Source organism: Brassica napus, chromosome A7 (assembly GCF_020379485.1).
Source record: "Brassica napus cultivar Da-Ae chromosome A7, Da-Ae, whole genome shotgun sequence".
Lineage (NCBI taxonomy): Eukaryota > Viridiplantae > Streptophyta > Magnoliopsida > Brassicales > Brassicaceae > Brassica > Brassica napus.
Window position 1 is genome coordinate 22,356,028 of NC_063440.1, and position 25,600 is coordinate 22,381,627.

At 35.0% G+C, this 25,600-nt stretch overlaps 6 protein-coding genes across 8 annotated transcripts; 3 read left to right on the forward strand and 3 right to left on the reverse strand.

Moving 5' to 3' along the window:
* The first annotated feature begins 977 nt into the window (after nucleotides 1-977).
* LOC106426280 (beta-hexosaminidase 3) lies at nucleotides 978-11,057 on the forward strand. Of its 2 annotated transcripts, none has more exons than XM_013867001.3 (14): nucleotides 978-1,478; nucleotides 7,722-7,793; nucleotides 8,566-8,601; nucleotides 8,699-8,810; nucleotides 8,957-9,027; nucleotides 9,108-9,238; nucleotides 9,337-9,402; nucleotides 9,499-9,599; nucleotides 9,692-9,751; nucleotides 9,841-9,874; nucleotides 9,937-10,035; nucleotides 10,129-10,188; nucleotides 10,253-10,503; nucleotides 10,614-11,057. In XM_013867001.3, exons 1-14 carry the CDS (start codon nucleotides 1,134-1,136, stop codon nucleotides 10,778-10,780), a joined length of 1,605 nt encoding a protein of 534 aa, XP_013722455.2. In that variant the 5' UTR covers nucleotides 978-1,133; the 3' UTR covers nucleotides 10,781-11,057. The 2 variants fall into 2 exon arrangements, with proteins under 2 accessions (XP_013722455.2, XP_048591909.1); XM_048735952.1 differs by lacking the exon at nucleotides 978-1,478 and adding an exon at nucleotides 7,353-7,592.
* LOC125576279 lies at nucleotides 4,711-7,204 on the reverse strand. The gene is made up of 9 exons (XM_048735951.1): nucleotides 6,818-7,204; nucleotides 6,455-6,722; nucleotides 6,242-6,356; nucleotides 6,048-6,172; nucleotides 5,795-5,876; nucleotides 5,586-5,697; nucleotides 5,341-5,504; nucleotides 5,152-5,272; nucleotides 4,711-5,082 (listed from the first exon to the last, which is right to left on the reverse strand). Exons 1-9 carry the CDS (start codon nucleotides 7,202-7,204, stop codon nucleotides 4,744-4,746), a joined length of 1,713 nt encoding a protein of 570 aa, XP_048591908.1. The 3' UTR covers nucleotides 4,711-4,743.
* Nucleotides 11,058-11,906: 849 nt separating the features above from the next.
* LOC106426223 (protease Do-like 10, mitochondrial) lies at nucleotides 11,907-14,678 on the forward strand. Its single transcript, XM_048735599.1, has 6 exons — nucleotides 11,907-12,527; nucleotides 12,881-13,126; nucleotides 13,402-13,588; nucleotides 13,675-13,934; nucleotides 14,031-14,140; nucleotides 14,280-14,678. Exons 1-6 carry the CDS (start codon nucleotides 12,296-12,298, stop codon nucleotides 14,676-14,678), a joined length of 1,434 nt encoding a protein of 477 aa, XP_048591556.1. The 5' UTR covers nucleotides 11,907-12,295.
* Nucleotides 14,679-14,904: 226 nt separating this feature from the next.
* LOC111199284 (ubiquitin carboxyl-terminal hydrolase 2) lies at nucleotides 14,905-17,266 on the reverse strand. Its single transcript, XM_022689064.2, has 5 exons — nucleotides 17,038-17,266; nucleotides 16,505-16,551; nucleotides 16,166-16,212; nucleotides 15,929-16,031; nucleotides 14,905-15,857 (listed from the first exon to the last, which is right to left on the reverse strand). The coding sequence occupies exons 1-5, from the start codon at nucleotides 17,066-17,068 to the stop codon at nucleotides 15,096-15,098; spliced, it is 990 nt and encodes a 329-aa protein (XP_022544785.1). The 5' UTR covers nucleotides 17,069-17,266; the 3' UTR covers nucleotides 14,905-15,095.
* Nucleotides 17,267-17,635: 369 nt separating this feature from the next.
* On the reverse strand, nucleotides 17,636-19,681 carry LOC111199285 (sm-like protein LSM8). Of its 2 annotated transcripts, none has more exons than XM_022689065.2 (6): nucleotides 19,536-19,681; nucleotides 19,257-19,309; nucleotides 19,142-19,182; nucleotides 18,976-19,050; nucleotides 18,025-18,077; nucleotides 17,636-17,929 (listed from the first exon to the last, which is right to left on the reverse strand). In XM_022689065.2, the coding sequence occupies exons 2-6, from the start codon at nucleotides 19,291-19,293 to the stop codon at nucleotides 17,839-17,841; spliced, it is 297 nt and encodes a 98-aa protein (XP_022544786.1). In that variant the 5' UTR covers nucleotides 19,294-19,309; nucleotides 19,536-19,681; the 3' UTR covers nucleotides 17,636-17,838. The 2 variants fall into 2 exon arrangements, with proteins under 2 accessions (XP_022544786.1, XP_022544787.1); XM_022689066.2 differs by lacking the exon at nucleotides 19,536-19,681 and adding an exon at nucleotides 19,444-19,525.
* Nucleotides 19,682-20,759: 1,078 nt separating this feature from the next.
* LOC111199287 (auxin response factor 8) lies at nucleotides 20,760-25,448 on the forward strand. The gene is made up of 15 exons (XM_022689068.2): nucleotides 20,760-20,973; nucleotides 21,083-21,388; nucleotides 21,479-21,591; nucleotides 21,732-21,830; nucleotides 21,913-21,969; nucleotides 22,038-22,193; nucleotides 22,264-22,348; nucleotides 22,481-22,571; nucleotides 22,640-22,804; nucleotides 22,883-23,005; nucleotides 23,121-23,196; nucleotides 23,375-23,522; nucleotides 23,821-24,707; nucleotides 24,796-24,986; nucleotides 25,074-25,448. Exons 2-15 carry the CDS (start codon nucleotides 21,346-21,348, stop codon nucleotides 25,183-25,185), a joined length of 2,346 nt encoding a protein of 781 aa, XP_022544789.2. The 5' UTR covers nucleotides 20,760-20,973; nucleotides 21,083-21,345; the 3' UTR covers nucleotides 25,186-25,448.
* The last annotated feature ends 152 nt before the right edge of the window (nucleotides 25,449-25,600 follow it).

Below are 25,600 nucleotides of genomic sequence, written 5' to 3' on the forward strand. Positions count from 1 at the left end.
CTAAAATTAATAATCTCAAACAATATCCGTTCTAGCTATTCGTAACGTGGATGATCTCCAGATAAAATAAAATAAAATACAAAGTAAATAATACGATATCGATGAACATAATCCTCGTTGACAAAAGAAAAGGTAACATAGCCCAGTTGACCTAACCAATGAAAATCACATCAACAATATCAATATTACCAAATTCTCACCAAAATCACTAACAAATAAACGAAACAGTCTTCAATTATTCACCTATTTTCTTCATACACCTTTTGCTTCTTCTTCTTCTTCTTTCTTTTTGTAAATATCAATAGTTTTAACCATTGGGTAGAAATTTATTTAAAATAAAATTCTACTCATCACATAACATGAGACTATATTACTATGTAAAAAAACTATATTACTGAAATTTTTCATCCATCCACCTTTCATCATCAAACATATAATTATGTCGCTAATCAAACATACTCCTATACGATTCAAAATATTCACAAAACAATATAATATACTTTTGACCCAAAAACGATATAATATACTTTTGACCCAAAAACGAATAATATACTTTCCTACTATTAATAAGAAAATCCATTTTCGCATTTCTAGCACTAACACTAATTCAGAAAACACTCTTTATACAGCCCCCAATTTCGTCAATTTAGAGGGTAAAATCATTAATGTGAATTGTATATAGTTCTCAATGTACATGTAAATAAATATTATCCACGTTTCATAATAAATATTCTACGTTTTATAATTTTGTATTACAAGCAAGAGTTTTTTTTTTTAAATCACTTTAACATGAATAGTATTTCAGCTTATCTCTTTTTTTTTTGTCAGCAGTATTTCAGCTTATCGAATAGGTAAAAATGTGTAGTTAAACTAAGGTATCACAATTTATATATTTTCCCTTAATACGTGTAAAGAGAATTAGATTTTTTAAAAAAAAACTTAAGAATTAGAGATTTGTTGATAAAAAAAAAGAATTAGAGATTTATAATGAAATAGATATGTCTATATAAAGAGCGAGATTTCTAAGCTTTTAATCCTGAGATTCTCCTTCATTTCTGCTACGAAATTTTTTTATATTAAAAACCATTTTTGTTATTTTACTTGTTCCTATCTCCCTAACTGAGAGAGATAAAATGAGAGGTATAGCAACAAAGATCTCCGGCCTTGCGCCGCTGTTTGTGCTATTCATCGCCGGGGCAGTCTCCTCCTTTGAGGACATCGAAAAGTTAAGGATTTGGCCGTTACCGGCGGAAGTTAGCCACGGTGGCCGTAGAATGTATTTAAGCGAAGATTTCAAGCTTGTGACGGAGGGAAGCAAATACGAGGATCCTTCAGGCATTTTGAAAGAAGGATTCGATAGAATGCTTGCAGTTGTGAGGCTGAGCCACGTCGTCTCCGGCCATCGGAACTCTTCAAGCTCCGGCGGATCTGCTCTGCTTGAGGGACTCCACGTCATCATCTCTTCCTCCACCGATGAGGTTAGTTTCATTCATCCACTCACTGACAACGAATAAAGTCACTTTTTCATGAAAATGATGAATACTTTGCTTACGTTAATTTTTTAGAATGATGCCATTATTATTTGAAAAGTATAAAAACAGTTATAAGAAAAACGTATTAAAAAATCTGAAAAGGAGAAAAAGAAAAAGTTAAGTTGATAAGATAAATATTCTTCTTCTTTTTTTTTTTTTTTGTGGATGAAGATCATTTTCTTTGTTTTCTTTTATTAAATTGTCATCGCATTTTATGCTGAAAACTTTTTAAGCTAAAATTATCATTTATGAAAATGTTTACCATTCTCTTCCTAACTACTGGCATTATCTTCGTAGAAGAATTTCTTATTGCTTAAAATAGAGTATTTTAAATAGAATATTTTTATATGTTCAGCAAAGAGATAGTATAAAATTGGATCTGTAGATGTATCGATTCTCCAACTTCTTATTTTTTAAATGTTTGCTTGCTTGGTTTTGCTGATTGATGTCTGGCGAGTCGTTGGTTGTGTGGTGGTCCACCGCAGTCACGGACATCTTCATTGCATAATTAAAGTTCTTAACTCTTGGCACAAACCTGGGAAAACATAATTTATGTGAGTTTTGAAAGACCTTATTAAGTAAAGGTATATTTTCGGTATATTATTTTATAGAAATTCTAAATATATATGTTTTGCTAATGTTTAATTTATCGTAGATGAATTCTATTCCTTTTGGAAATAGTACTTAAAACAATTCTTAATTAGTACACTATTTAGACTGATATCGTTTCATCATTTATTACAAAATTATAACAGTAACCATTGTTCTAAAACGCTGTCGCCATGACCAATTATATAGCGGGTTGTGTTTGTGACCGTGGCCATTTGCCAAGATCAGTTACAAAATAGGAGATAACAAATTGAATGTCAAGTTTTAGCATCTTCCGATCAGTAGCATAATTCCAAACATGACTGTAAATAGTACACACTTTTTATTTTGTGCATTTTTTATGAGTAGTTTAATTCTGAATCATTACTTTGCTTAAAAAAATAAGGATGCAGGGCCCTTACTGTTTGATTTGAGTAAAATAATACTTTTAGAGTTTTATTTCAAGGATAAGATTGCAGAGATCCACCTAATATGCAATATTAGAATCCTAGATCCAGATTTTAATCAGATTATTTTCTTTATGATCCACGATGTATGATAGTAATCCAATGTTCACAATGGTTAAAGACACTAAATTGGAGTCTTTATTATTTTTTGTTCTGAACAAATGCAAGTCTGTAAGTCGGTTATAGAAGTAGTGACCTACAGTATATTTTATAAAATTTGAAGAAGTTTTTAAATACAAACATTTCAATATTAGCGAGATATGATAATTAATTCATCGTTTATTTGTTTCTTTTGACTTCGACAGATTATCTGGTATCCACTTCTAATAGTCATTAATAACGAATTTTTTTATTCCATTAAATTTTTTTAAAATTTTTTTTTTTAATAATTTGGCCACTACGAGCTTAAAGAAATATTGTCTGCGTGATTTTATTAAAAACCCAGCAATATTATATTATTATTATTATTATCTGTGTGATTGGTATCCATTGACTCACAAGGCTTTAATTTTAATAAAAATTGATGTTTTATTGTTTTTAATAAACAAAGTTCTTTGATGTTATGGTTACTAGAGTCTTTGTCCGCGCTACGCGCGGAAAATGGGCTATTTCAATTTTGTGTTCATTTGAAATTTTTTCTTATTATTAGTAATTTTTATATTAAGAAATATGGGCTATTTTAATTTTGTGTTTGATTTGAAATATTTTATTATTATTAATAATTTATATTAAATATTTGTAAAATGAGAGCAATTTAACTCTGAAGATTATTATGTTTAAATTATATTGTAAAATGATTAATAATCATATTTTGTTTAAATTATAATAATGATTTTGTTTAAATTATACTCTGTTCTTGCTGAAGTTAAATTTTTTTGTGCTCATATGTATATCATTTTTAAATAAATAGGTTGGGTATTATGAAATGCGGTCCTATAGCTTTTTATATTGCTATATTAAGTCACAAAGTTTATATCATTTACTATATATCATTGAATATTATAATGTAGTTTTTTCTTGTTCTAGGCTGTTAAGTTTCATAAACGCATTTCTATAGATGTAGCACATTGGATAATGAAACATTTGCTGGTTGATTGGTTGCAAAACTGATTGATTTGGAATGTTTAGTTGCAAAACTTGTAGATTTTTAGGAAATATACTTTTAAATTATAATTTGTATTGTAAGTAGAACATGAGTGCGTATGTATTAAGGATTATTAGAACTTGTTAGATTCCTTGACTGCGAAGTAAAACTTGATTATTATTATTTGATTTACCATCTTGCCCGTTTTATGTAATATTATAGGCTTTAGCCACAAGCTTTACTCAATGCAAAGGAAATACATGAAATTATTGTCACTACTTTATATTGCTTTTCACATAAAACGGGCCATTCTCTAATTATAAAAAAATAAAATATTTGATTTACTGTATAGTTATTGGTTGTTATTTTTTGAGATTAGACATTTATCTCAATCATATTATATTATTCGATATATAATATATATTGAATAGAACATACAATGCGGTCTTAGATATAATATTAGTAAAGCCCATAAAAAATGTATCAAGTGATAATAAAATATAAAGATATTTTATTTTTGAATATAGATCAAATAATTTAATAACAGGTTCTACTTATATAAATTATGTAAATATGTAAATCACTAATTTATAATTTTGATGAGACCATATATTTGGTTAAAATTTTCTAAAAATATTATCTTATTATTTATCAATTCGTGATAAATTTAGCCGGCCTAATTTGGGACCGGTGAGTTTTATTAATTTATTGAGTATTACATAAAAGAGTATTAATTGATGGAGTTTGTTCTGTTCTGACTGTCAAAATGTTAGCACTTGTTCTGATCTTAAGTAGATGTTGACCAATTCTAATCATAAACTCTGAATTATATGAGTAGTAGTATGGAATAATGCCAAGTAAATTCTTTAAAGAGATGAGGATAACCAAATTGTTTAAAGAGATGAGTGTATCCAACTAACGAAAAATGTATTCAAAGAAACATAAAGACCGACCAAAAAACGGAAAGTATGAAGATAGAAATAGAAAAACGCAAAGTCGTTACGTAAACATCAAACCGAACTCATACTGCAGTAAAAAACAGTCACTGCGTATGAAGATAGCTGAAGCTGCATTAGCCACTCTTGGAACGCTTGGCTTCGTCTGATTCAATACCCTCAGACGCTTTTCTAACCCGACCACCAGCGGCATCCACTAACCCACTGGAGGAACCGGATACTTCACTTCCAGTCTTCAAGAAACCATCGGACGTAGCTGGAATAGCGTCTTCGACCAATGGTTCTATAGGATGTGGAGCTTCTGGTGGAAGTATCTTGGTGACGGTTATGGTCCGTGTCTTCCCTTTCAAGTTATGATCGGAGACTTTCACTATGAACCTGTGTGTCTGCCCGATTGTATCAAGCAAATCTTGCGGTACCGGCACGCAATGGTCAGCTTCCACGCTCTCATTAGACTAACATTCAAGAAAAATTTATGTGAGTTCAAATATTATGGGGCTATATATACACAGATTCTTAATTACCTCAAAGTATCTGGCAACTAATTCTGAAGCATGCTTTCCAGTCAACTCTTTGCCAGCATCACCAAGAATGACAAAAACTGCTTGCTCACTCTTATCATAAACAGATATCCTGGTTAGGTATCTGCAATGAGAGAAGATAATTTATTAGTGCAGGCAAAAAGTAGATGAAACTGTGTAGACATCACTTACTGAGCAACGCCCGTGACTTCACTCTTCATACACTTCTTATTGTTACAAATCAGGGAGGTAGGCCCTTTGAACGCCTTGCTGTTACACCCATCGCATGAAATATAATACCAAGCCGAACCCTGGATAACATCATCTATAGTTGCTGTGCATTCAAACCAAGCAACCTACCATAGTGGAAATTAGAAAAAACTATATCAATACAGAAGCATACGACAACTAATTTGGAAACAGAACAAATCTTGTACCTTAGCAGTTGGCAGCTTTATGTAGGAGAAGAGTTCCTCAAGAGTAGCTGTCTCAGGCTTAGTGACAACCTCTGCATTAATCTTGTTAGCAATTTCCGAGTTGGATCCCAACCTGAGAAAAATGGAAGCGCGAAAAGTATGGCAAGGTCAAATCGCATGAAATGGCAAACAGAGGTCGCTTGTAAAATATAAATACAAAAAATGCTCACCACCCGAGGTAATCCCTGCTAGGCTGAACATCAGTATCCATAAACACTCGAGATGATGCCATCGAAGTCAGAGCAAGGGTTCCTGATCAGACCACATGATTTGATTATTACCAACCAAATACTTAACGATGCCACAAAAGCATTAAAACAGAATTTCGTACTATAGATCTGGCTCACTTAACAATAAAAATGTCCAAATACATTTCAGTTCGAATCACCACACCTAAGCTATACATTACTAAGTAAATGTTACCTCCAAGATGCTTAGGGTTGACTGTGGTGACCAAAATAACGCTTGGAGTGCTTCCATAAGATTTGAATTTCTCACAGAAGTCCGATGCGGCTTTGTCCCATAGATAGAGCTTCATTACTGGCCCGCTGCATAACATTAAAACCATGTGTCAACCATAACTCACACAGAATCTAACTCTATTTGGACAGACTTACTCGTGTGTCTGAACATGAACACAAAGATGCCGCTTCTCTGCTATGCCGGCTTCGTCGAGAACAATATGATCAGTGATAGTCTGCCCATTCACCAGCTTCATGTGGCCAACATAGTCTAGGATAAAATATTTCATAGTAGTATATTCAGTAGATGTAAATATATAAAACCTAAAGATTTAAGTATAAACACTTGAGTAGTTAAACAGAGATTACCATAAAGATCAATTTTGTGGTCACAATTAGCCTGGAACTCCTCGTAGTTATGAAACCTGAACCTATCCTCAGGGATTGAAACCGGGGGGTTATCAACAACGGATAGCTCAGAATTCCAAGCGAAGGTGACGGTTGCGTTATGATCAGAAACACGATACTGAGTTTTGTTTCTGGAGCCGAAAAAATTCTTCAGTTTGTAAACACAACCCGATATCAGCTCATATGACCCAACCCGTCCCGATGGAACATAACCTTGAATAACAGCTCCCTATAGATGATTTCAAATTCACGATCAATAGAAATCTAACAATGTCGAGCAATTATAAATAAGGATCAAGAGTAGCAAAATAGTTGAAGACGAACCTCTTCATCGATAAGGAGCATTTCCTGTCCAATGAGAGTTTTCGTATTTGGATTTCGAGCCTCCCAGTAATGAATCAGACGGAACCTCAAGTCGACCTCTTGTGGGCCGAGTTTCACATCTCTGAAGAACATCATTTTATCGTCATGCGCGGAGGAGACGGCGGCAGAAGTGTTTGACTTCATCGGAATAGCAGACGAAACAGCAGACTTCCCGTTACGCTTCATCGCAGTGGCGGAGGAATCGACGGACTTCCCGTTTGGCTTAGTGGACGCGGAAGATGCGACGGTCTTTTTGTTGGTAGTGCGGAGGCTTGAGATCGGAGAGTGTCCTTTGGGTTCCATCGCGACGATTGTTTGAGAGAGAATTTTCAATTTTGATCGACACATAACTCAAGTGAAAAGATTTATAAATAGAGAGATAGAGAGGAAGATGAAAAGAATCCATTCAATGAAATCAATCAAGGTTTGATTAGAGCGTGAAGTAAAGAGAGTATGGGATGAAACGGATCCAGAGAGAAGAGTAAGAGAAGAGGAGGAAGTCGAAGAGAAGAACGGCAAGATCACCGAAGTCGGAAGAAGGAATGATTGAGAAAGAAAGACGAAGCCCTAATAATCGAAAAAATCTAAAACCAGAAGCCCAAAATCAATTATACCAAACACGAAGCCCAAACGAAATTATTAAGAGATGACATGTCTCTTTGCTGCACTATCATTGGTGGAATTTCCGATCCGACGTGGCACCCTTAAGGAGCCTGCATATCGCCCTTTTAATAGAGTAAGATGAGATTAGTCATCTGATCATTTGGCCGTTACCAGTTTAAAGAAAATATTGTTTGTGTAATTTTATCAAAAATCCAACAATATTGTTGTTATTATTAAAATCTGTGTGATTGGTATGGTGCAGTTGGAATATGGAGCAGACGAATCGTACAAATTAGTGGTTGCATCCCGAGAGAAGCCGTATGCACAACTTGAGGTTAGTAGTTCCAACGCACCAACTAAAAACTAGTACTACCTTTTATCATTTTTTCTGCCCACTTATTATTATATATCCATAAAAGATTTAAATGTGAATTCAGCTTTATTAACCATAAAAGACACCAACTTTGAATATTTGGTTGCTCTCTTTTATAGTTGAGTTCGACATCTAATTGATTCCACTGGAAAATATATACATTTCAGAGAAAAACATACGTGTTTCAAAATAAAAAGGGGAAATACAAATACTTCTATTTGACGTTGCAGTTTTGTTCCTTCTAATTGTAAATATTTCATTTCTCAAAAAATATATTTCATTTCCTGTCGCCAATAAATCAACAAATAATGATATTATTCCTCATCACCTTCGAGTCGAAAAGATTAACAAAAAATCCATTATTCTGGCCACTATATATGACAATAGAGGCTCATGTAGGACCTGCGATGGTTGCCTCCACGTGAACCATACTAACCATGATGGGCTTAGTATGGTCTTTTCTTTATAGTTTGTTCTTTCATGTACTAGAATACAAATATGCAAGCAGAAGTCGTGATCTGCTTATGTGTCGATTACTATTTCCCGTTGTTTTTAATTTAGAAAATACATACACAGACCACTAATTCAGACAATAGTACAAAAAAAAACTTGAAAGGATATGATAATGTGTGATTCCACTAGTGTTTGTTGATCTCTTGTGCTAATATATGAAAAAGAAAAACTTAATAATGCAATCGTGAACCTCTCCACTGATATCTGTGTTGCAACGCAGGCAAAAAGCGTTTACGGTGCATTGCATGGCCTACAGGTTTGTGTTTATTATTTTGTGAACTTAGTTTTCATTTTACGAAAGAAGGATGTAACTAGTTATCGAAGAAAATAAATAAATAAAATTATAAATGCAGACATTCAGCCAGTTATGCCATTTTAATATGAAGAAAAAGGTAATAGAGATTTTAATGACTCCATGGAATATCACAGACCAGCCCAGATTCTCTTACCGTGGTCTTTTGATCGGTAAGCAAGTTTTCAGCTATTTTTAAATTAAACGTTACCAATATATATTCAACTTGTTTTTAGGATATAATAAATAGAATTGCAATATCTTCTCTTAATATGTGAAATGGATGAAATAAGATATGAGACATTGTTTGTTGCTACAGATACATCCCGACATTATTTGCCACTACCTGTTATGAAGAACGTGATTGATTCCATGACATACACCAAGCTAGTAAGCTCTTTTTTATTGTTCAATTTGGTTGGTTGATGAATCGTATCACTTATAATTCTCTGGTTGGGTTGTACGCGTAGAATGTACTTCATTGGCACATTGTGGACACACAGTCGTTTCCCTTAGAGATTCCTTCGTATCCAAAACTATGGAATGGCGCTTATTCTCCCACTCAGAGATACACCTTCGAAGACGCTGCAGAGATCGTCAAGTAATGTTGGGATTCATAAATGATATATATAAAAAATTATGACTGTTAGGAATCCCATATCTGAACTACTTTTGTATATATGTAAAATATACATATAGTTATGCTGGGCGACGAGGGATTCATGTATTAGCTGAGATTGATGTTCCAGGCCACGCTCTCTCATGGTAATTTCTTTTTGTTACCCTTCTTCATATCCCATTTCTTTATATTCAAAATTATTTTCGATGAGAATAATTTTCATTCTAATAAATAAATAAAAGGGGAAAGGGATATCCTTCCTTGTGGCCGTCCAAGAATTGTCAAGAACCGCTTGACGTGAGTAGTGACTTTACATTCAAGGTCATTGATGGCATTCTCTCCGGTACGATCTTTAAAAACACTTTCTTTCAGCTCATCATATTTATATCATTATATGCTTAGCCAAACCTTTTCTAATGGAATTATCTTTTTCAGATTTCAGCAAGATCTTTAAGTTTAAATTTATCCACTTGGGAGGTGACGAAGTAAATACAAGTAAGAAAGTATCCACAGTTTAACAAATACATTTCTTCTCTATCGTGTTTAGTTTCATGGTATATTGACTACATGTACTTTCGTTGCAGCTTGCTGGTCTACAACACCTCGAATATCCAAATGGTAATGATACTATTAGACATTTCATCTGCTCATGTTATTTATTTGAACTATCTAATCTACAGGCTAAAAAAACATCGGAAAACTGAAGCAGAAGCTTATGAATATTTCGTACTACGGGCGCAAAAGATCGCTTCGTCACACGGATATGAAATCATCAACTGGTAATTTAAATATCCTTTCATCGGACAGTAAAAAAATGCTAAAAGTAGCTTTGTCTTAGTAACTACATTTTGCTCTAATGTTATATACTGTAGGGAAGAAACCTTCAACAACTTTGGAAACAAATTAAACCCGAAAACGGTGGTCCACAACTGGTAAATGCAAACCATAAATTGTGTAGAGAGACAACATTACTTATCTTTTTACTTGGTGAATCAGGCTTGGTACTGGAGTTGTTGGGAGAGTGACTGCGGCCGGTTTAAGGTGCATAATGAGTAACCAAGACAAATGGTATTTGGACCATATAGACACACCGTGGCAAATGTTTTACGCGAACGAGCCATTTGAGATGATAAAGGATGAAAAGCGACAAAGTCTAGTACTTGGTGGTGAAGTGTGCATGTGGGGTGAACATATTGATGCTTCTGACATTCAGCAAACCATTTGGCCTCGTGCAGCCGCAGCTGCAGGTACATATATAAACCTTTTCTTATTCATCTTGCAAAATATTTTATTTTTACATTTTGTATGCTACTTTTTTTTGCTAAAAAGATTAAAGTTATATTCTGGTGTTTGATAGAGCGGTTGTGGACTCCCTACACAAAGTTGGCTGAAAATCCAGACAAGGTAACTACGAGGTTGGCTCACTTTAGATGCTTGTTGAATGAAAGAGGAGTTGCAGCTGCACCTTTGGTTGGTGGAGGACGAGTCGCGCCTTTCGAGCCAGGTTCATGTCTCGCTCAGTAACGATCGAAATGTTTTAGATTGTAGAATATGTTACTGTCAGCGGTATCGTGGCTGAGCACAAGCAACAGCCAGCAATCAAGTGAAATTCAAATATAAAATAGTTTATTTTAACTGGAGATGGAAATTTATCTTTTTGTCTTTATAATTTGATTCACTATGTTATAACTCATAAGTTATAACTGATTCTCCAGTATGTATTTCTTTTGTCTTAAATGGAATTATAACAACTCTGCTTCATAATAGTAACTGATGAATCAATATTTTATTGTTGTTTTGAATACATATTTTGATTAAGACCACAATACTATTTCAACTTATTTATTAGAGAGAAGCTTAAACAGTGCTTTAACAATGTGGTATTTACTGATATAAATTTACACAGCTTTCTTAATATTTATGGATAATGAACCAGTGTTAGATAAATTTCAACATTAATTTTTATGTTGTATAGTTACTGTACAACCAGTGTTAGTAATTTATTGATTCGTAGCAACGTATACCATTGTATTCTAAAAAAACATAAAGAGAAATCGCCACATACAGCTCTAAAACATGGATTTTTTTTTCAAACTAAACCATAAAGGTTTATAATGACTAAATATATTACATTAAATGGGTAAATGGTAATTATACAATTTCATACATATATGATTTTTCAAATTTTTGTTTTCGATAACTTTTTCAAAAACTGTTTTTTTATCAAAAAATTTAAAATATATGTATTGATATATATGGATATATATCAATCAATTTGAATTATATGTATATTTAGTAAAATTATTCTTAAATATGTAGAACATATTTCTAAAAAGTAAGACCTTCTTGAATTTTGAAATCTAAATTTTATAAGGATCTTATACAGATTTAAATATTCATATAACTCAAATTCAGTAAAATGTCTGACACATTTAAGAAGGCTTTCCTAAATATACATACAAGTTACATTAAAAAAAATAAAATCTAACTTATGAATTTGATAAAAATTTTTTTAACAAATTCAAGAAAATGTTCTTCATATCTACGAAGGTCCTCCTTAACTATTTTGTGGAAAAAAAAATTCAAAAGGAAAATTGATTTGTTCATTTTTCTTATTTTTCATATTTTTATCATCTATTTATTTTTGTATATGTCATAAATAATTAACTAATTTTATAAATGAGGGTATAATTATTATTTACCCATTTAATAAAGGGCTTAATAAAACCTAATTTGGTAACTTTGATCATGTATTGGAGGTTATTTAGAAACAAAAACAAAAAAGGATGTTTAGGAAATCTCCCCAATTTTTTATCACTGAATAATATTTTTTTTGTATAAACTTTAAAAAATGCTAATTTAGAGATTTTCCATTTTAATATATGGAAGTAAAAAGTAAAAATCGAACCGAAAGCTCTATCTATAAACAAACAGGTCCATATGATTTTCTTGCAGCACATTAAGAGGTTGCTTTCTCTCTAATATAAGCTACAACTTTTATAAGATCGTCAGAAGTTCCAACAAAGTTCAAAAAAATAAATGTTTATCGGGTCTGCTCGTATTCTTATTCTTCGTTGCTCTAACACTAGCAGCCAGAGCGTTAATACCACCTTTTCTCGCCGCTTTTCTTCCGTTCCGGCGGCGGCAAACGCACAGGATTCTGTTATTGATTTAGCACTGAACTCGGTGGTGAAAGTGTTTTGCAGCTCTTCCAAGTCCAACGTTTTGCAACCTTGGCAAAAAAATCTGTCGCGACAATGTTCTGGCTCTGGTAATCGATAGACATATGTCACAGATCTCTCCTCTTGTAGAATTTTTTCTTTTGTATCTTTTTAAAACATTCGTCACATGATAGGATAATCATCAAAGATATTTGTATTTTAATTCTAGGGAAAGAAACTAATTATTCGTACGTGTTCTAGTTGTTTTCGGTATTTTTGCGAAAAAAATCAACATCCGAGAAACCCTAAATTGGATTACTAAGATACATATCTTATACGTCATGTCACTAACCCAATGTGTGCATGTTCTTGGTTTACTTAATTAGGTTGTTACGTACACTTGCATGTTTGTTTTTCTTCTTTGCGTGGTTTTAAATCATATCTTTGTTTCTAATTCATGTAGGATTTGTCATATCAAACAATAAGATTCTTACGAACGCTCATGTAGTGGCTGATCACACATTCGTGCAAGTCAGAAAACATGGTTCACCAACCAAATTCAAAGCAGAAGTCGAATCAGTTGGTCATGCTTGTGATTTGGCAATTTTGAAGATTAAAAGCAAAACGTTTTGGAAAGATTTGAAGCCCTTGGACTTCGGAGACGTACCCTTTCCTAAAGAAACTGTGTTTGTTGTTGGATATCCAAGAGGTAAAATTCAGATTATTGTTTTGAGTATATAGGAAATAATAGAGTAACTAAGACAGCTAAAATGACCATGGTTTCGTTTTATATTTCAAATATCGTTAGATGGATATTTTAGTAAAAGATTTCATGTTGGTCTATCTGATACCATGCTATATTTGGAAAACCATAGACAATAAAAGGCAGCACTTGTTTTCGTTTTATATCATATGATAGGCAACAATTTTGCTGAAAGTAATAAGAAAATGACTATTGATTTATGTTATGAACTCAATTTGCAGGTGGTGATAACATTTGCATTACGAAGGGTGTTGTCTCTAGGATTGAAGTTACCAGATACTCTCACAGCAAAACTAGTCTAATGACAATACAAACAGACGCAGCTGTTAATCATGGAAATAGTGGTGGTCCAGCATTCATGGATAACAAAGTTGTTGGTGTAGCGTTTCAAGGTTTTAAGAACACAGGGTGAGTTGAAACTGTAAATCTTTGAATAAAGGAGACAAGCCTTTTTTTTTTTCTTATGAAACTGTTTTGGTGATTATCATATGCAGCTACATTATCCCAACTCCAGTAGTTAAGCATTTCATATCTGGTGTAGAAGAAAATGGCAAATTCCCTGGATTCTGCTCGTTGGGTATATCGTGTCAGCATATGCAGAATGCTCGTATGCGTAATTACTTCAAGATGACCCCTAAAATGACAGGGATTCTAATAAAAAGAATAAACCCGTTGTCTAGTTCTTATGGTATTCTGAAAAAGGATGACGTTCTTCTCTCGATTGATGGTGTTTCCATAGGAAACGATGAGACAGGTAATATTTTATTACACAAAACTCTTTTTCAAATATTGATTCAATTGTGAAAATTCACCATCTTTATGTTTGATACAGTTGTTTTTCGGAAAACAGAAAGCATAAATTTCAGTCACTTGGTTTCTATGAAGAAACCACGTGAAACAACAACTCTGAAAGTCCTAAGAGATGGAAAAACACATGAATTCAATATCAATATAACCCCCGTAAGTTAACGAACGTCCATTTTTTTTTACTTCGGTGTATGAGTTTTGTAATTTCTTTCTGAATTGTTGGATATTGTGTTTTTTTCCCTCTAATTCAACCGATCTTTTACATTTTGTGTTATGCATGGTACTTACGTAGGTGGAACCTCTAATTCAAGTGTGTCAATTTGATAAGCTTCCAAGTTATTACATATTCGCGGGTTTGGTCTTTTTGCCTTCTACTACTCAGCCAGGAACGATACCCAAGAAAGCCGGTGAACAGATCGTCCAACTTTCTCAGGTGTTAGAGGATGAAACCACTGTAGGATACACGTTTTTGAACAACTCGCGGGTAAAGAAAGTGAACGGAGTGCAAGTGGAGAATCTGAAGCATCTACGTCAGCTCATAGAGAAATGTTGCACTGATGATTTGAGAATTGACCTAGAGAACGATAATACCATCATCATCGGCTACAAGTCTGGGAAAAGAGCAACTCCTAAGATTTTAAAACGTTACGGAATACCATCGACCATGTCTAAGGACCTTCAGTCTTTGTAGCTAACCAAAGAGTTTTGATCTAGATCTATTGATTTTCTTTCGATCAACTTCTGATCAACAAGGAAAATTATCTGTGATTTTACTGAATATATATATGTGTAAATTTTTTTTACCTATGTGGTATTGAGTAGGGGACAAGACTGAAGTCTATGTTCTAAGATTAACATTGGTTAGTTTCTTTGTCATAAACTCTCAAGGAGTGTTGATCTTGCTTCATAACACACTATTTTTAAGTTAATAACCATTCAGATAGAGAATTTTGAATGTAAAACCAACAAAGCCATTAGAAACCAACTTCATCTAGAGAAAATCTATTTCTTGTGTGATAAAAACAGAAACACAAAAGACTTAAACAACAAAAGAGTGTATCAAATGCTTTTTGGCAAGACCGACATAAACAAGTTCTGTTTTTTTTTCTCAAGTGGAGCTTTCCGTTTTCTGCTTCTTAGCCTTCTCAATCAGAGGTTTCAACTGTTTCTTCTCCGCAAGAAGCTTGAGGAAGTTGAACAAAAACGGAATGTAGTTGTGCTTCCTCCTAACATTCTCCGTCTTCCACTTCATGAACTTCTCTTCCTCCATCACAATCTTATCACTCACAGCTTCGATCCCACTCCTCACTTCGCCAATCAACACCTCGAGCTCTCCCGCACGGCTTTTCTCCGCACCAGCCAACTCCTGCAGCATCTGCTCCTTCTGCCTCTGAAGCTCCTTGAGCTCCGCCGTGTAAATATCCTTCCTGTTTTTAATCACAGCCAAAAGATTGAACCTGATCTCGCTCTGCGAGTACCTCTCGATCCTTTCTTGGATCACCGGCTGAACCAACTGCAGCCACTCGATACCGCTTTGGTCCCCAGGGCAGGGGCCAAGGCTTATAGGTCCTTCCTTGAGACCATCGAGCTCGTACAAGACTCCGTCAACAGGTACGTAGCTTATGAAATGGTAGACGTCATCATCTTTTGTAGCAGTCTTTTGTTCCTCTGGGACGAATGGTTCGGGCCTCGCGAAACTGTTGTGAGCGGTCCTTATCGCCTCGCTGTTGTTGATGGCCAAGCCCTTAAGGTCGGATGGGAAGTTCTTGGTGAATTCTTTCAGCGTGGATAGCTCAGGACCGATGTCGACCTGGGGAGAGTTCAAGAGGATGGACAAGATCGCTTGGGTTGCACAAGCATTGTTAATGACCTGTGAAGTATAGAACGTTTTAAGATTCGAGGTTGAATAAGAAAAAGATAATATGTTATTTAATACAAAACCTGGTTTGCAAAAAAGAGGTTAGAAACTGGATCTTGGATTGTTGGACGATCATCTTTTACCCCAGCTTGCCACTTGAAAAGAAAGATCAGACCGTACACTGGTCTACAAGGCAGCCACAAGGTTGGAAAAAACATATATTAATAAGGGTATAGCTATAACATAGAGTTAAAAGGCCCATTCAAAAATAAGCAGAAACTTTAACGTGGAGCAATATAATTGTAGATGTAACTACTCACTTGAGGTTATTGAGAGAATCAAGATCAAGGGAGTACAATTCTTCAACCTACAGAACAAAAGTATATATCAATGGATTGGAATAAACATAAACAAGTGGTAAAAGTGACAAAAGAAATCGTTTTCAATAGGCAGTTTCATCTTTGAGGAAGACAAAGATATTTGACAGAAGACAAAGATATGTGACAGAAGACATTAAATAGCAGAGACCATCAATTCAGAAAGTAGCTACAGAACATGAGTACGAAAAACTAAGAAAGTTTAGATATTTTTTTCAGGATGAACTCTGCTAAAGAGAATATAGAAGAAAAAAAAAGACACTATAAAGTGTAGAATATTACCTGGACACCTTTGACTTGCATTTGTTGAATAAGCTCAGTAAACACACCTGTTGTGTACACATCAATTAGCAACACACACAAAGACTCCACCATGGAAAATCAGTAGATTAAAAGCTAAAGACCTTGAACGGATCTCTATACCAAATACCAAAACTTGTTTACTACATAAACTCAAATATCATTGCAAGCGCGGATAAGAATTATCCAAAAGTGACAACTTGTTTCTTCCTCAAAAGCCTTAACATCAACAGAATAAGCTAGAATAACCTCAGGTCAGAAGTTTCAAAGTTTGAGATGATCTTGCATGAACTCCAAAAGTTACAATCTGTTACTTAGATAGTACCAAAAGCACACAAACAGACCCATTCAGATACCCATTCAGGAACATAAATTTCAAATCTTTTTATTTTATAAAACAATCAAAATATATGGTAAACCCAACTTTGGATTTAAAATTCAAGTTAGTGAGAATTTGTAACCCAACACGATTATTTATCCATCGCAAGAGAAGATGAGGGGGAGACCAAACGTACCAGGATCCGACTCGATCGTGCACCAAGACATGACGAAACGAGCTAAGAGAGGGAAAGCGAACGCCTTTTTTGAAGTAGAGAGAGAGAGAGGGACTTGGGATTCTCGAGATCGATTCCGATTTGGGAATTAGGGTTTAAACTTCGCTTGATTTCGCCTTATACTATTTTCTTTTTTTTTTTGTTTTATATACTGTCTCCTCCCATCCGGATTAGTCTTGGTTCCTGATTTTTTTTCCTGAACAAAAAAATTACATGGTTAATATACAAATATACATATGAAAAAAAAAAAATGGTCTTTCCTTTTATTAATAGAATATCTAATTTAGTAAAAAATATTGTGAGCTTTAAATTTTAGTCACATTATTGTATTACACAGACACCTCTCAGATTATAAAATCCAATATACTGCCGGAAAAAAAATTCAATATACTAATTCAATCGTACAACAGACAAAATAATCTTCGATTACATACTGTGGCTTTTCTTCATATTAAAAAGTGCATTTTAACTGTGATTAGTAAGTTTCCTCAAATAAGTTTGGTATTTGCTTCAAGGATTGGAATAAAAAAAGCTCCCAAAAAACATTAAGGATACGTGATTTTGAAGATAAAATTCATCTCACACTAAGATCGCAAATGAAGTGTATATTACGTTTTGGAATTACAACGATCTTTTAGGGCAAAAGGGTTTGACAAAGAACCTTAGGATAGTAGACAAAAGCACACAACTCCAAGACAAACTTAATCCAAACTGTTTGCAATCTTTCTCTTCTGTTTAGCACTCATCATAACTAATTTTCAATCAATGCACGACGGGTTTCAAAGGATGAGCCCTCAGTTTCGAAAAATCCAGACTAGCATCAAGCTCCTCGTCCAGCTCCCCAATAACACCTCTGATCAAAACATATAACACAAAAACTTTTATTAAACAAAAAATCATCGATGCTGGGATCAAGACGATAATGTGAGCAGGGATGAGTCTTTTTACATGTTGTCGCCTCTGATAATGTACAAACCCAACACATGTTGTTGTACTCCTTCCTGAAAACATTAACAACACTTTTAAAAGAGGTCCTAGTGCTCATTAACTGACCTTGTTTAGGTTTACAATAGACAGTAATGGAGGGTAATTAACAAGAAACTAAAGACACAACTCATTTTGAGATCACGTGCCTTTTCTCCGTTTCCTAACATGTTTTAGACAGAATAACATGTCAAATGAAAGACTAATCTACATGTATACATCATTTTAGCAGAATCATCTCTATTTCCATCCTAAATAACATTGGTCTAGTACAGTATCAACATTGCCTCACAAACTCTTAGTGCAACAAGAAAATATACAGGACTCAAACCTTTCAACATCTTTGCGGCAACAAAAGGTGGTGGTCATGTATTAATTACACACTCACCTAGAAGGCTAGAACTTCTAGCGAATGAACTCACACTTTTCTCATCTAATCATAACATTTGACGAATCACTATTCACTAGCACTAAATCAATATCAATGTAGGGTTGTAAGCTCCATCGCCATATCCGTACTGGCAAATTCACACTACCTGAGGGAAGAAATTTTTCTGTATCCACCATTCTTCTCTCACAAAACAAACTACTGCACGGACCAGCCTGTCTAAAATGTCAGAATATGTTTGTTCCACAATGTAAAGCTAGAAATCAAATGACCAATACCGGATGAAGAAGGATGCTCAGACAAAGAACAAAGCTGAACTAGCACAACCTATTTCTAGTATTTAACTACACACAAGACGTAGTAGGATGCACAAGCCATTATAAAAATGGAGTGAACAAAGTTACACAGGTCATGAAATGTCCATTTCTTTATGGAGAGAAGTACTAATATCCATTCAATTTGGTAAAAACTGGAAAGTTCAAATAAAATATTCAAATAAAAACAAAAATAGAAATCAGAAGCTTTACCTTAGTGGAGAAGACGCGTTCATGAGATTCATCCAGGATTATATTAGTAGCCTGGTCAAAACCTTTCAGAACTCCCTAATAAGCAAAACAGCAGTGTTCTTTTTGCTAAGCTACTTGCTTTTAAAATCAATATAACAAAATAGAGAGAGAGTGAAACATAACATACCACAATGTTGCGTCCATCGTTGGTAATTACGGAGATAATCTCTGCAGCACCAAACCAAAAGATAAGATTTTTCAGACAATTGATGCGACAGAAGAACAAGAAAAAGACAACTTACGATCGACAAGAGACTCAAGTCCAGTAGTTGTCGCCATGCTACAGTTGAAAGACCTGAAAAGGTTACAAAGATAGTTCAGCAGGAGTTTCATCGAACACTTGGTGGGCATTACGGATAACAAACATAAATCAACAGAATTATGAGAGAAAGAAAAAAAAGATCATTCCAGCATAATTAGACACCCTTCCTTTCAAAAATCTTAAAGGGAAGGAATCAAAGGAAAACGAATGTAAATTTGGTTATAGCTCCTGGAAGAGGGTGAGAGAGAAAAGATTCTACCTTTGCTGCTTCTGAATCTAACTAAGCCCTTTTCTTCTCAGTGTTCAATCCCTAATTAAAACCCCTTTCGCCGTCACTTCTTCTTTCTCAGAAAACTCCGGTTTGTGTTTTCTTAGATTATTAAACCCGCCTTCGAACCGGCTAACCGGTGATCCATATAAAATCCAATTCTAATTAAATTAAAAATCAGCAATTTCAAAACGCGACAATACATGAATTTTCTTAATATAATATTATATATTAAAATTTATTTATTAATTTATTCATATTTTACTAATATTTATTCTAACTTTTTGGATCTGACAATCCAAAAAATAACTAGATTCTTTGTCTAAATTCACTTAAATACATTGAGTAACTTAACATAAACCAATTAATTTTTTAAGAAAATCCAGATCCATGGATAAACTTAGATCTCCAAAAGGAAGACATATGTAATGAATAGTCTTTTAATTGTTCTAAAAGTCGTTAAGTGGTAAATTGATTTTTTGAACGCTTAAACCGATTTAAGAAAATAATTATTTTGAAAAAATTGTTTCACTCATATCCGATTTGTTAATAAACTCCTACACCGTTTTTAATAACACCGGTCTTTCTACATGTATTCAAATAAAAACTTATACCTATGTAGCCAAACGAGTTTAATGTAATGGAGACTATTTCAAACCCAATTTTCCATTAAATTCACTTACTAACTAGGACAAATCTCCAAAATAGCACATTTCTAAGTTTATATCATAAAAATAGCACTCAAAAACTAAAATGACAAAAATAGTATTTTATTTTTTGAAAAATTTAAATTTTTTTATTTTTCAAAATTTGAAATCTTATCCCAAAACCTCACTTCTCAACTCTAAACCCTAAAATCTAAACTCTAAACCATAAACCCTAAATTCTAAACCCTAAACCCCACCCTTTGAGTGCTATTTTTGTGACTTTTGGCCTTGAATGCTAGTTTAGGAACAAAAACTTGATTTAGTGTTATTTTGGTCTTTTTCTCTACTATAATTATATCACATCCGTGTGATTTTTTCTGATAATATTTGTTTTCAATTTTATTAAATGTTAATTTATAAACAGAAATTGGATCTTAACACAAACGAAGTTTTTCTTGAATTCTGTGTTGTTACCAAAATTTTCATCTCATTTCTTTTATTAGAAATACCGTGAATAGGAAGTCTATAATACATTGGCTCAAAAAAAAGGAAATCTATAATACCAAAATGATTCATGACTCGTGACTCGTTTTCGACCGCTTATCCGCTATTTACCCATCCAGATAATAGACAACCCAATAAATAAAAGAAATGTGAAACCTCTCTCTCTGTCTCTCTCTTACCTATCTCTTTCTTTCTCTCTCCCTCACTACAGTTCCAAGGCCCTTTTAGACAGCGACGGAAACTGCTTCGGAGCGGATTTTAATTCCACTGAAAGCGATGTGAGACATCTCTTTTCCTTATCTTCTTCCTCCTCTACTCTCTCCACAAATATCTGACCGCAAGTTTTTTTGTTCTTTCTCTTGTCTCTTCCCCTAATGTTTTCTGCAGTTGAGTGCTCCAATGCGTATCTGTAGCTCTGAAGACTGAGTTCGAGTTGTCAGAAAATGGGTTTGCTCTGATTCGACTGTGAGAGCAGAAAGTGTGAGTCTTTCTTTGGGGGGGTAAGGAGAAGAAGGAGATGGAGAAAGAAGAGTTTGTCTTGCTACAGCTGAAGATTTATAGTTGGTGTAGTAGCTGGAAGTGAAGAAATTTGTACGGACAATTAGGGCTATTTGCTAATTTCAGTTTAGTTTTAATTTGGTGTGTAAAACATGAATCTTTCATCATCTGGGTTTGGTCATCAGAGTCATGAAGGTAAAGTGAAAGTTTGTCTCTCTCTCTCTCTTGCTTTGCTTTTTGTACTTAGCGTTTCAAAGAGTATGTTTTTGTTTCTGTAAACAACAGGAGAGAAGAAGTGTTTGAACTCTGAGCTATGGCATGCTTGTGCTGGACCATTGGTCTCTCTTCCATCATCTGGTAGCCGTGTTGTCTATTTTCCTCAAGGTCACAGTGAACAGGTTCTCTATCTCTAATCTTTAATTCTGGATTTTAATTATTATTTTTGTGTTTTTCCTCTTTGAGATTTTTTTGTTTGCATTTAATGATTTGGAGCTTGCAAACAAGTCACAAGCTAAGGAAGCCTTTATTCTATTTATAGGTTGCTGCTACGACTAATAAGGAAGTTGAAGGTCACATACCCAATTACCCAACTCTACCACCACAACTAATTTGTCAGCTCCATAATGTTACTATGCATGTGCGTAGTTTTGTTAGTTCCCTGTCCTTTTCTCTTGGGATGTTGTGTTTTGTAAGTTTATGGGTCTTTTTTGGTTTTTTAGGCAGACTTGGAGACGGATGAGGTGTATGCTCAAATGGTACTTCAACCATTGACACAGGTAACATACCAAATGGTTTCAGTATTTTGTTACAATGCAATGGTTTTTTGAGCTGTTATTGATTTTAGGAGGAGCAGAAGGATACGTTTGTACCGATTGAGTTGGGAATCCCAAGCAAGCAACCTAGCAATTACTTCTGCAAGACGCTGACGGCTAGTGATACTAGTACACACGGAGGGTTCTCTGTTCCTAGACGCGCTGCTGAGAAGGTCTTTCCTCCATTGGTGAGTACTACTTTTGCTAATACTAATACTGTTGTGAGATATGTTCTGAGATGTTTTCGCCTTGCTGCAGGATTACACACAGCAGCCACCAGCACAAGAGTTGATTGCAAAGGATCTCCATGACAATGAGTGGAAGTTTAGGCATATCTTTCGTGGTAGGTTTCACCTTCTTCTTTTAGTACATCCTTTTAACTACTTATAGTTGCCTTGTCTGCTTTGTTTTAATCTTTTTTTGGCTATTAAAGTAATATCTTAGAAAAAAAGATTCTTCATATTGTGTGTTGCAGGACAGCCCAAAAGGCATCTGCTTACTACTGGATGGAGTGTCTTTGTCAGTGCCAAGCGACTCGTAACTGGAGATTCTGTCATATTCATCAGGTCTTTACTCCTCTCTTTTTAATTCATTATGATTACAAATATTATAACCTTTATTTCTTGCTTTTCAGGAATGAAAGGAATCAACTACTTTTGGGAATACGTCATGCCACTCGGCCACAGACTATTGTACCATCGTCTATGTTGTCTAGTGATAGCATGCATATTGGACTCCTCGCTGCAGCTGCTCATGCGGCTGCTACTAATAGCTGTTTTACAGTTTTTTATCATCCAAGGTTGAACAACTGTTTCTTCCTCTCTCTCAGTTTCTTAAAATACCTACACTGACAAACATTCTCTTTAATGCTCATCAGGTCTAGCTCATCTGAGTTTGTGCTACCACTTCCCAAGTACATTAAAGCTGTTTTTCACACGCGTATTTCAGTCGGCATGCGCTTTCGTATGCTCTTTGAGACAGAAGAGTCTAGTGTTCGAAGGTATATTCACCTTGAAAATGCAATTTCTGCTTCTGTCACTGAGAAAAAAAAATATCATTTTTGTCACACCAACGTTAACTGTTTCATATCCTGACAATGACGTGGTATTTTTCAGGTACATGGGTACTATAACTGGCATCGGTGATTTGGATTCTGTTCTTTGGCCGAACTCTCATTGGCGGTCTGTGAAGGTACACACTTTAGTTTATAACAAGAACCCATTATTTGCAATAATCTGAGATTTAGCCATCTTTGTTTTGGATACATGTTCAGAGGACGCCTAAAAATGTGGATCTATTTGCCTTTAAGCTGAGAGCTCTTTCTAAAACTTCCATTTAATATCAAAGATGTAAATATTCTTTGATGTAGGTTGGTTGGGATGAGTCGACAGCTGGAGAAAGACAGGCAAGGGCTTCTTTATGGGAGATTGAACCTCTTACCACTTTTCCCATGTATCCCTCACTCTTTCCTCTCAGGCTCAAGCGTCCTTGGCACCCGGGTGCTTCCTCATTTCAAGGTATTCACCTTTGGCTGTTGGATCTGCGTCCCTTTTTACTCAAAAAATGCAGGATATTAGACTAACTATTTAATCCGGTATTAGTTGAAACTTAAAAGGAAACTATTCATTTAATGTCTAATGAGCAAAGTTGTAGATGGTAAGCCTATCTCTCTCTACATATGGAAGTGTTGCATGTAAATAGTAATTAAGCTGTGAAAATGTAGTAGTGAATGTGCTAGAATTCTAGATTCTTATGTCAGGTTATACTGTCTCACTCTTTTTAGGTAATTTACACAGCTCATATGTAATGTTACAGATAGCAGAGGTGACCTAACATGGCTTAGGGGTGGAGCTGGAGACAATGGATTGCTTCCCTTAAACTATCCGTCTCCTAATGTATTCCCATGGATGCAACAGAGGCTCGATCTCAGTCTTCTAGGAACTGATCAGAATCAGCAGTACCAAGCAATGTTGGCAGCCGGTTTGCAAAACTTCGGAGGTGGTGGTGGTGGTGATCCTCTGAGACAGCAGTTTGTCCAGCTCCAGGATCCAAATCACCAATATCTTCAACAACAATCAGCTCCCATCATCCACAGTTCAGATTTGCAGCAACATCACCAACAGCAGCAAATGCCACGTCATCTTCTGCAGGCTCAGCCGCAGATTCTGTCTGAGAACCTTCCTCAGCAGAATATGCGACAAGAAGTTAGTAACCAGGCACAACAACCTGACCGTGTGTGGCAGCATTCTGATTTGCTTTCACCTTCAGATTTTACCAACAAATTCACATCAGCAGCTACTAATCCTCAAGTACAGCAACAAAACTTGACCCTTCAAGGCTCTGGAGATAGTAGTAGCCACCTGTTGAATTTCTCTATAACTGGTCAGTCTGAGCAGTTACCTACACATGATTGGTCTCTAAAACACTCTCATCATCCTGAAACCAACTATTTTTCTGAGCCATTGTCGCTTGGACAAGGCTACGGTAGAGCAAGTCCATCTCTGGAACCTCCTCCAAGTACCCAAAACCTCTCTCTTTTTGGTGTTGATTCGGATTCTGGACTTTTCCTCCCAACCACGGTTCCTCGGTTTGGTGATACCTCCTCGATGCCACTGGCAGATTCTGGATTTCAGAACACTTTGCAAGAAACTACAGAGGTAGCAGCACATGGGGGGGTTGAACACACAAATAACTTTGTTAAGGTGCTGTGTTTTTTGTCTGACTTTTCCAATCCATCTCGTTTGTTTTTATTGTAAAATTAATATAGTGATGATGATTGTATGTGTGAAGGTGTATAAATCTGGATCGGTGGGGAGGTCACTGGACATATCACGGTTCAGCAGCTATAATGAGCTGAGAGAAGAGTTGGGTAGAATGTTTGACATCAAAGGGTTGTTGGAAGACGCCTTTAGATCAGGCTGGCAGCTTGTATTCGTGGACAAGGAGGATGATATTCTTCTTCTCGGCGATGATCCTTGGGAGTTAGTTCTCTTTCTCTTTCCTTCATATGTTCTAAGGTTTTGTAATTATGAAAACTGCTGATTGAAAATGGGGTGAAATTGATGCAGGTCATTTGTGAACAGCGTTTGGTACATAAAGATACTGTCGCCAGATGATGTGCACAAAATGGGTGAACATGGGGAAGGATCCTCCTTCCCACAGAACCTCACCCATTTCTGATTAGATCTATCTCTTTGGGCATAGTTCTCATCATCACAATGTTTCCCTTGCTTTTATCTGTTTGAATGTCTGTATGAACCGTATCATTTCGCAAGTTGGGTCTTAGAAACTTAAAAGACACTTGGTCTGGACGCAGTGTCTTAAAAACATATGTTTCTTTGGTAGCAACATTAACTCGTCTTGCTGTAATAATTAGACTCTTCTGTTATTGTAATCCCCCCTGTGCTAGTCTTTATCAAGCTTTATAAACATAGTTTAGTCAATAGCGGAAATGAAATTATATGATTTGAAAGCAAAATCTGAAGGTAGGAACTCTCAAGGAACTGATGTTCTTGGAGATAAATTCAGGTATAAAAAACTACAATAAAACTAATATATAGAAAGGGACAAGCAGAATCCGACACATCATATCTGA

Coding starts and splice junctions, on each gene's coding strand:
- LOC111199285 (XM_022689065.2), bottom strand. CDS start 19,293: ATGGCGACAACTACTGGACTTGAGTCTCTTGTCGATC. Junction 18,078..18,975: donor AACGCGTCTTCTCCACTAAG/GTAAAGCTTCTG, acceptor TAATGTTTTCAG/GAAGGAGTACAACAACATGT. Junction 17,930..18,024: donor ATTATCAGAGGCGACAACAT/GTAAAAAGACTC, acceptor TGTTTTGATCAG/AGGTGTTATTGGGGAGCTGG.
- LOC106426223 (XM_048735599.1), top strand. CDS start 12,296: ATGTTTATCGGGTCTGCTCGTATTCTTATTCTTCGTTGCTCTAACACT. Junction 12,528..12,880: donor GCGACAATGTTCTGGCTCTG/GTAATCGATAGA, acceptor TAATTCATGTAG/GATTTGTCATATCAAACAAT. Junction 14,141..14,279: donor TCAATATCAATATAACCCCC/GTAAGTTAACGA, acceptor GTACTTACGTAG/GTGGAACCTCTAATTCAAGT.
- LOC125576279 (XM_048735951.1), bottom strand. CDS start 7,204: ATGTGTCGATCAAAATTGAAAATTCTCTCTCAAACAATCGTCGCGATG. Junction 6,723..6,817: donor TGCTCCTTATCGATGAAGAG/GTTCGTCTTCAA, acceptor AATCATCTATAG/GGAGCTGTTATTCAAGGTTA. Junction 5,273..5,340: donor GAAGTCACGGGCGTTGCTCA/GTAAGTGATGTC, acceptor CTCTCATTGCAG/ATACCTAACCAGGATATCTG.
- LOC106426280 (XM_013867001.3), top strand. CDS start 1,134: ATGAGAGGTATAGCAACAAAGATCTCCGGCCTTGCGCCGCTGTTTGTG. Junction 9,600..9,691: donor CATTGATGGCATTCTCTCCG/GTACGATCTTTA, acceptor TATCTTTTTCAG/ATTTCAGCAAGATCTTTAAG. Junction 9,752..9,840: donor AGGTGACGAAGTAAATACAA/GTAAGAAAGTAT, acceptor CTTTCGTTGCAG/CTTGCTGGTCTACAACACCT.
- LOC111199284 (XM_022689064.2), bottom strand. CDS start 17,068: ATGTCTTGGTGCACGATCGAGTCGGATCCTG. Junction 16,552..17,037: donor CACGATCGAGTCGGATCCTG/GTACGTTTGGTC, acceptor TGTACACAACAG/GTGTGTTTACTGAGCTTATT. Junction 16,032..16,165: donor GATTCTCTCAATAACCTCAA/GTGAGTAGTTAC, acceptor GCTGCCTTGTAG/ACCAGTGTACGGTCTGATCT.
- LOC111199287 (XM_022689068.2), top strand. CDS start 21,346: ATGAATCTTTCATCATCTGGGTTTGGTCATCAGAGTCATGAAG. Junction 22,805..22,882: donor ACAGTTTTTTATCATCCAAG/GTTGAACAACTG, acceptor AATGCTCATCAG/GTCTAGCTCATCTGAGTTTG. Junction 23,006..23,120: donor GAAGAGTCTAGTGTTCGAAG/GTATATTCACCT, acceptor GGTATTTTTCAG/GTACATGGGTACTATAACTG.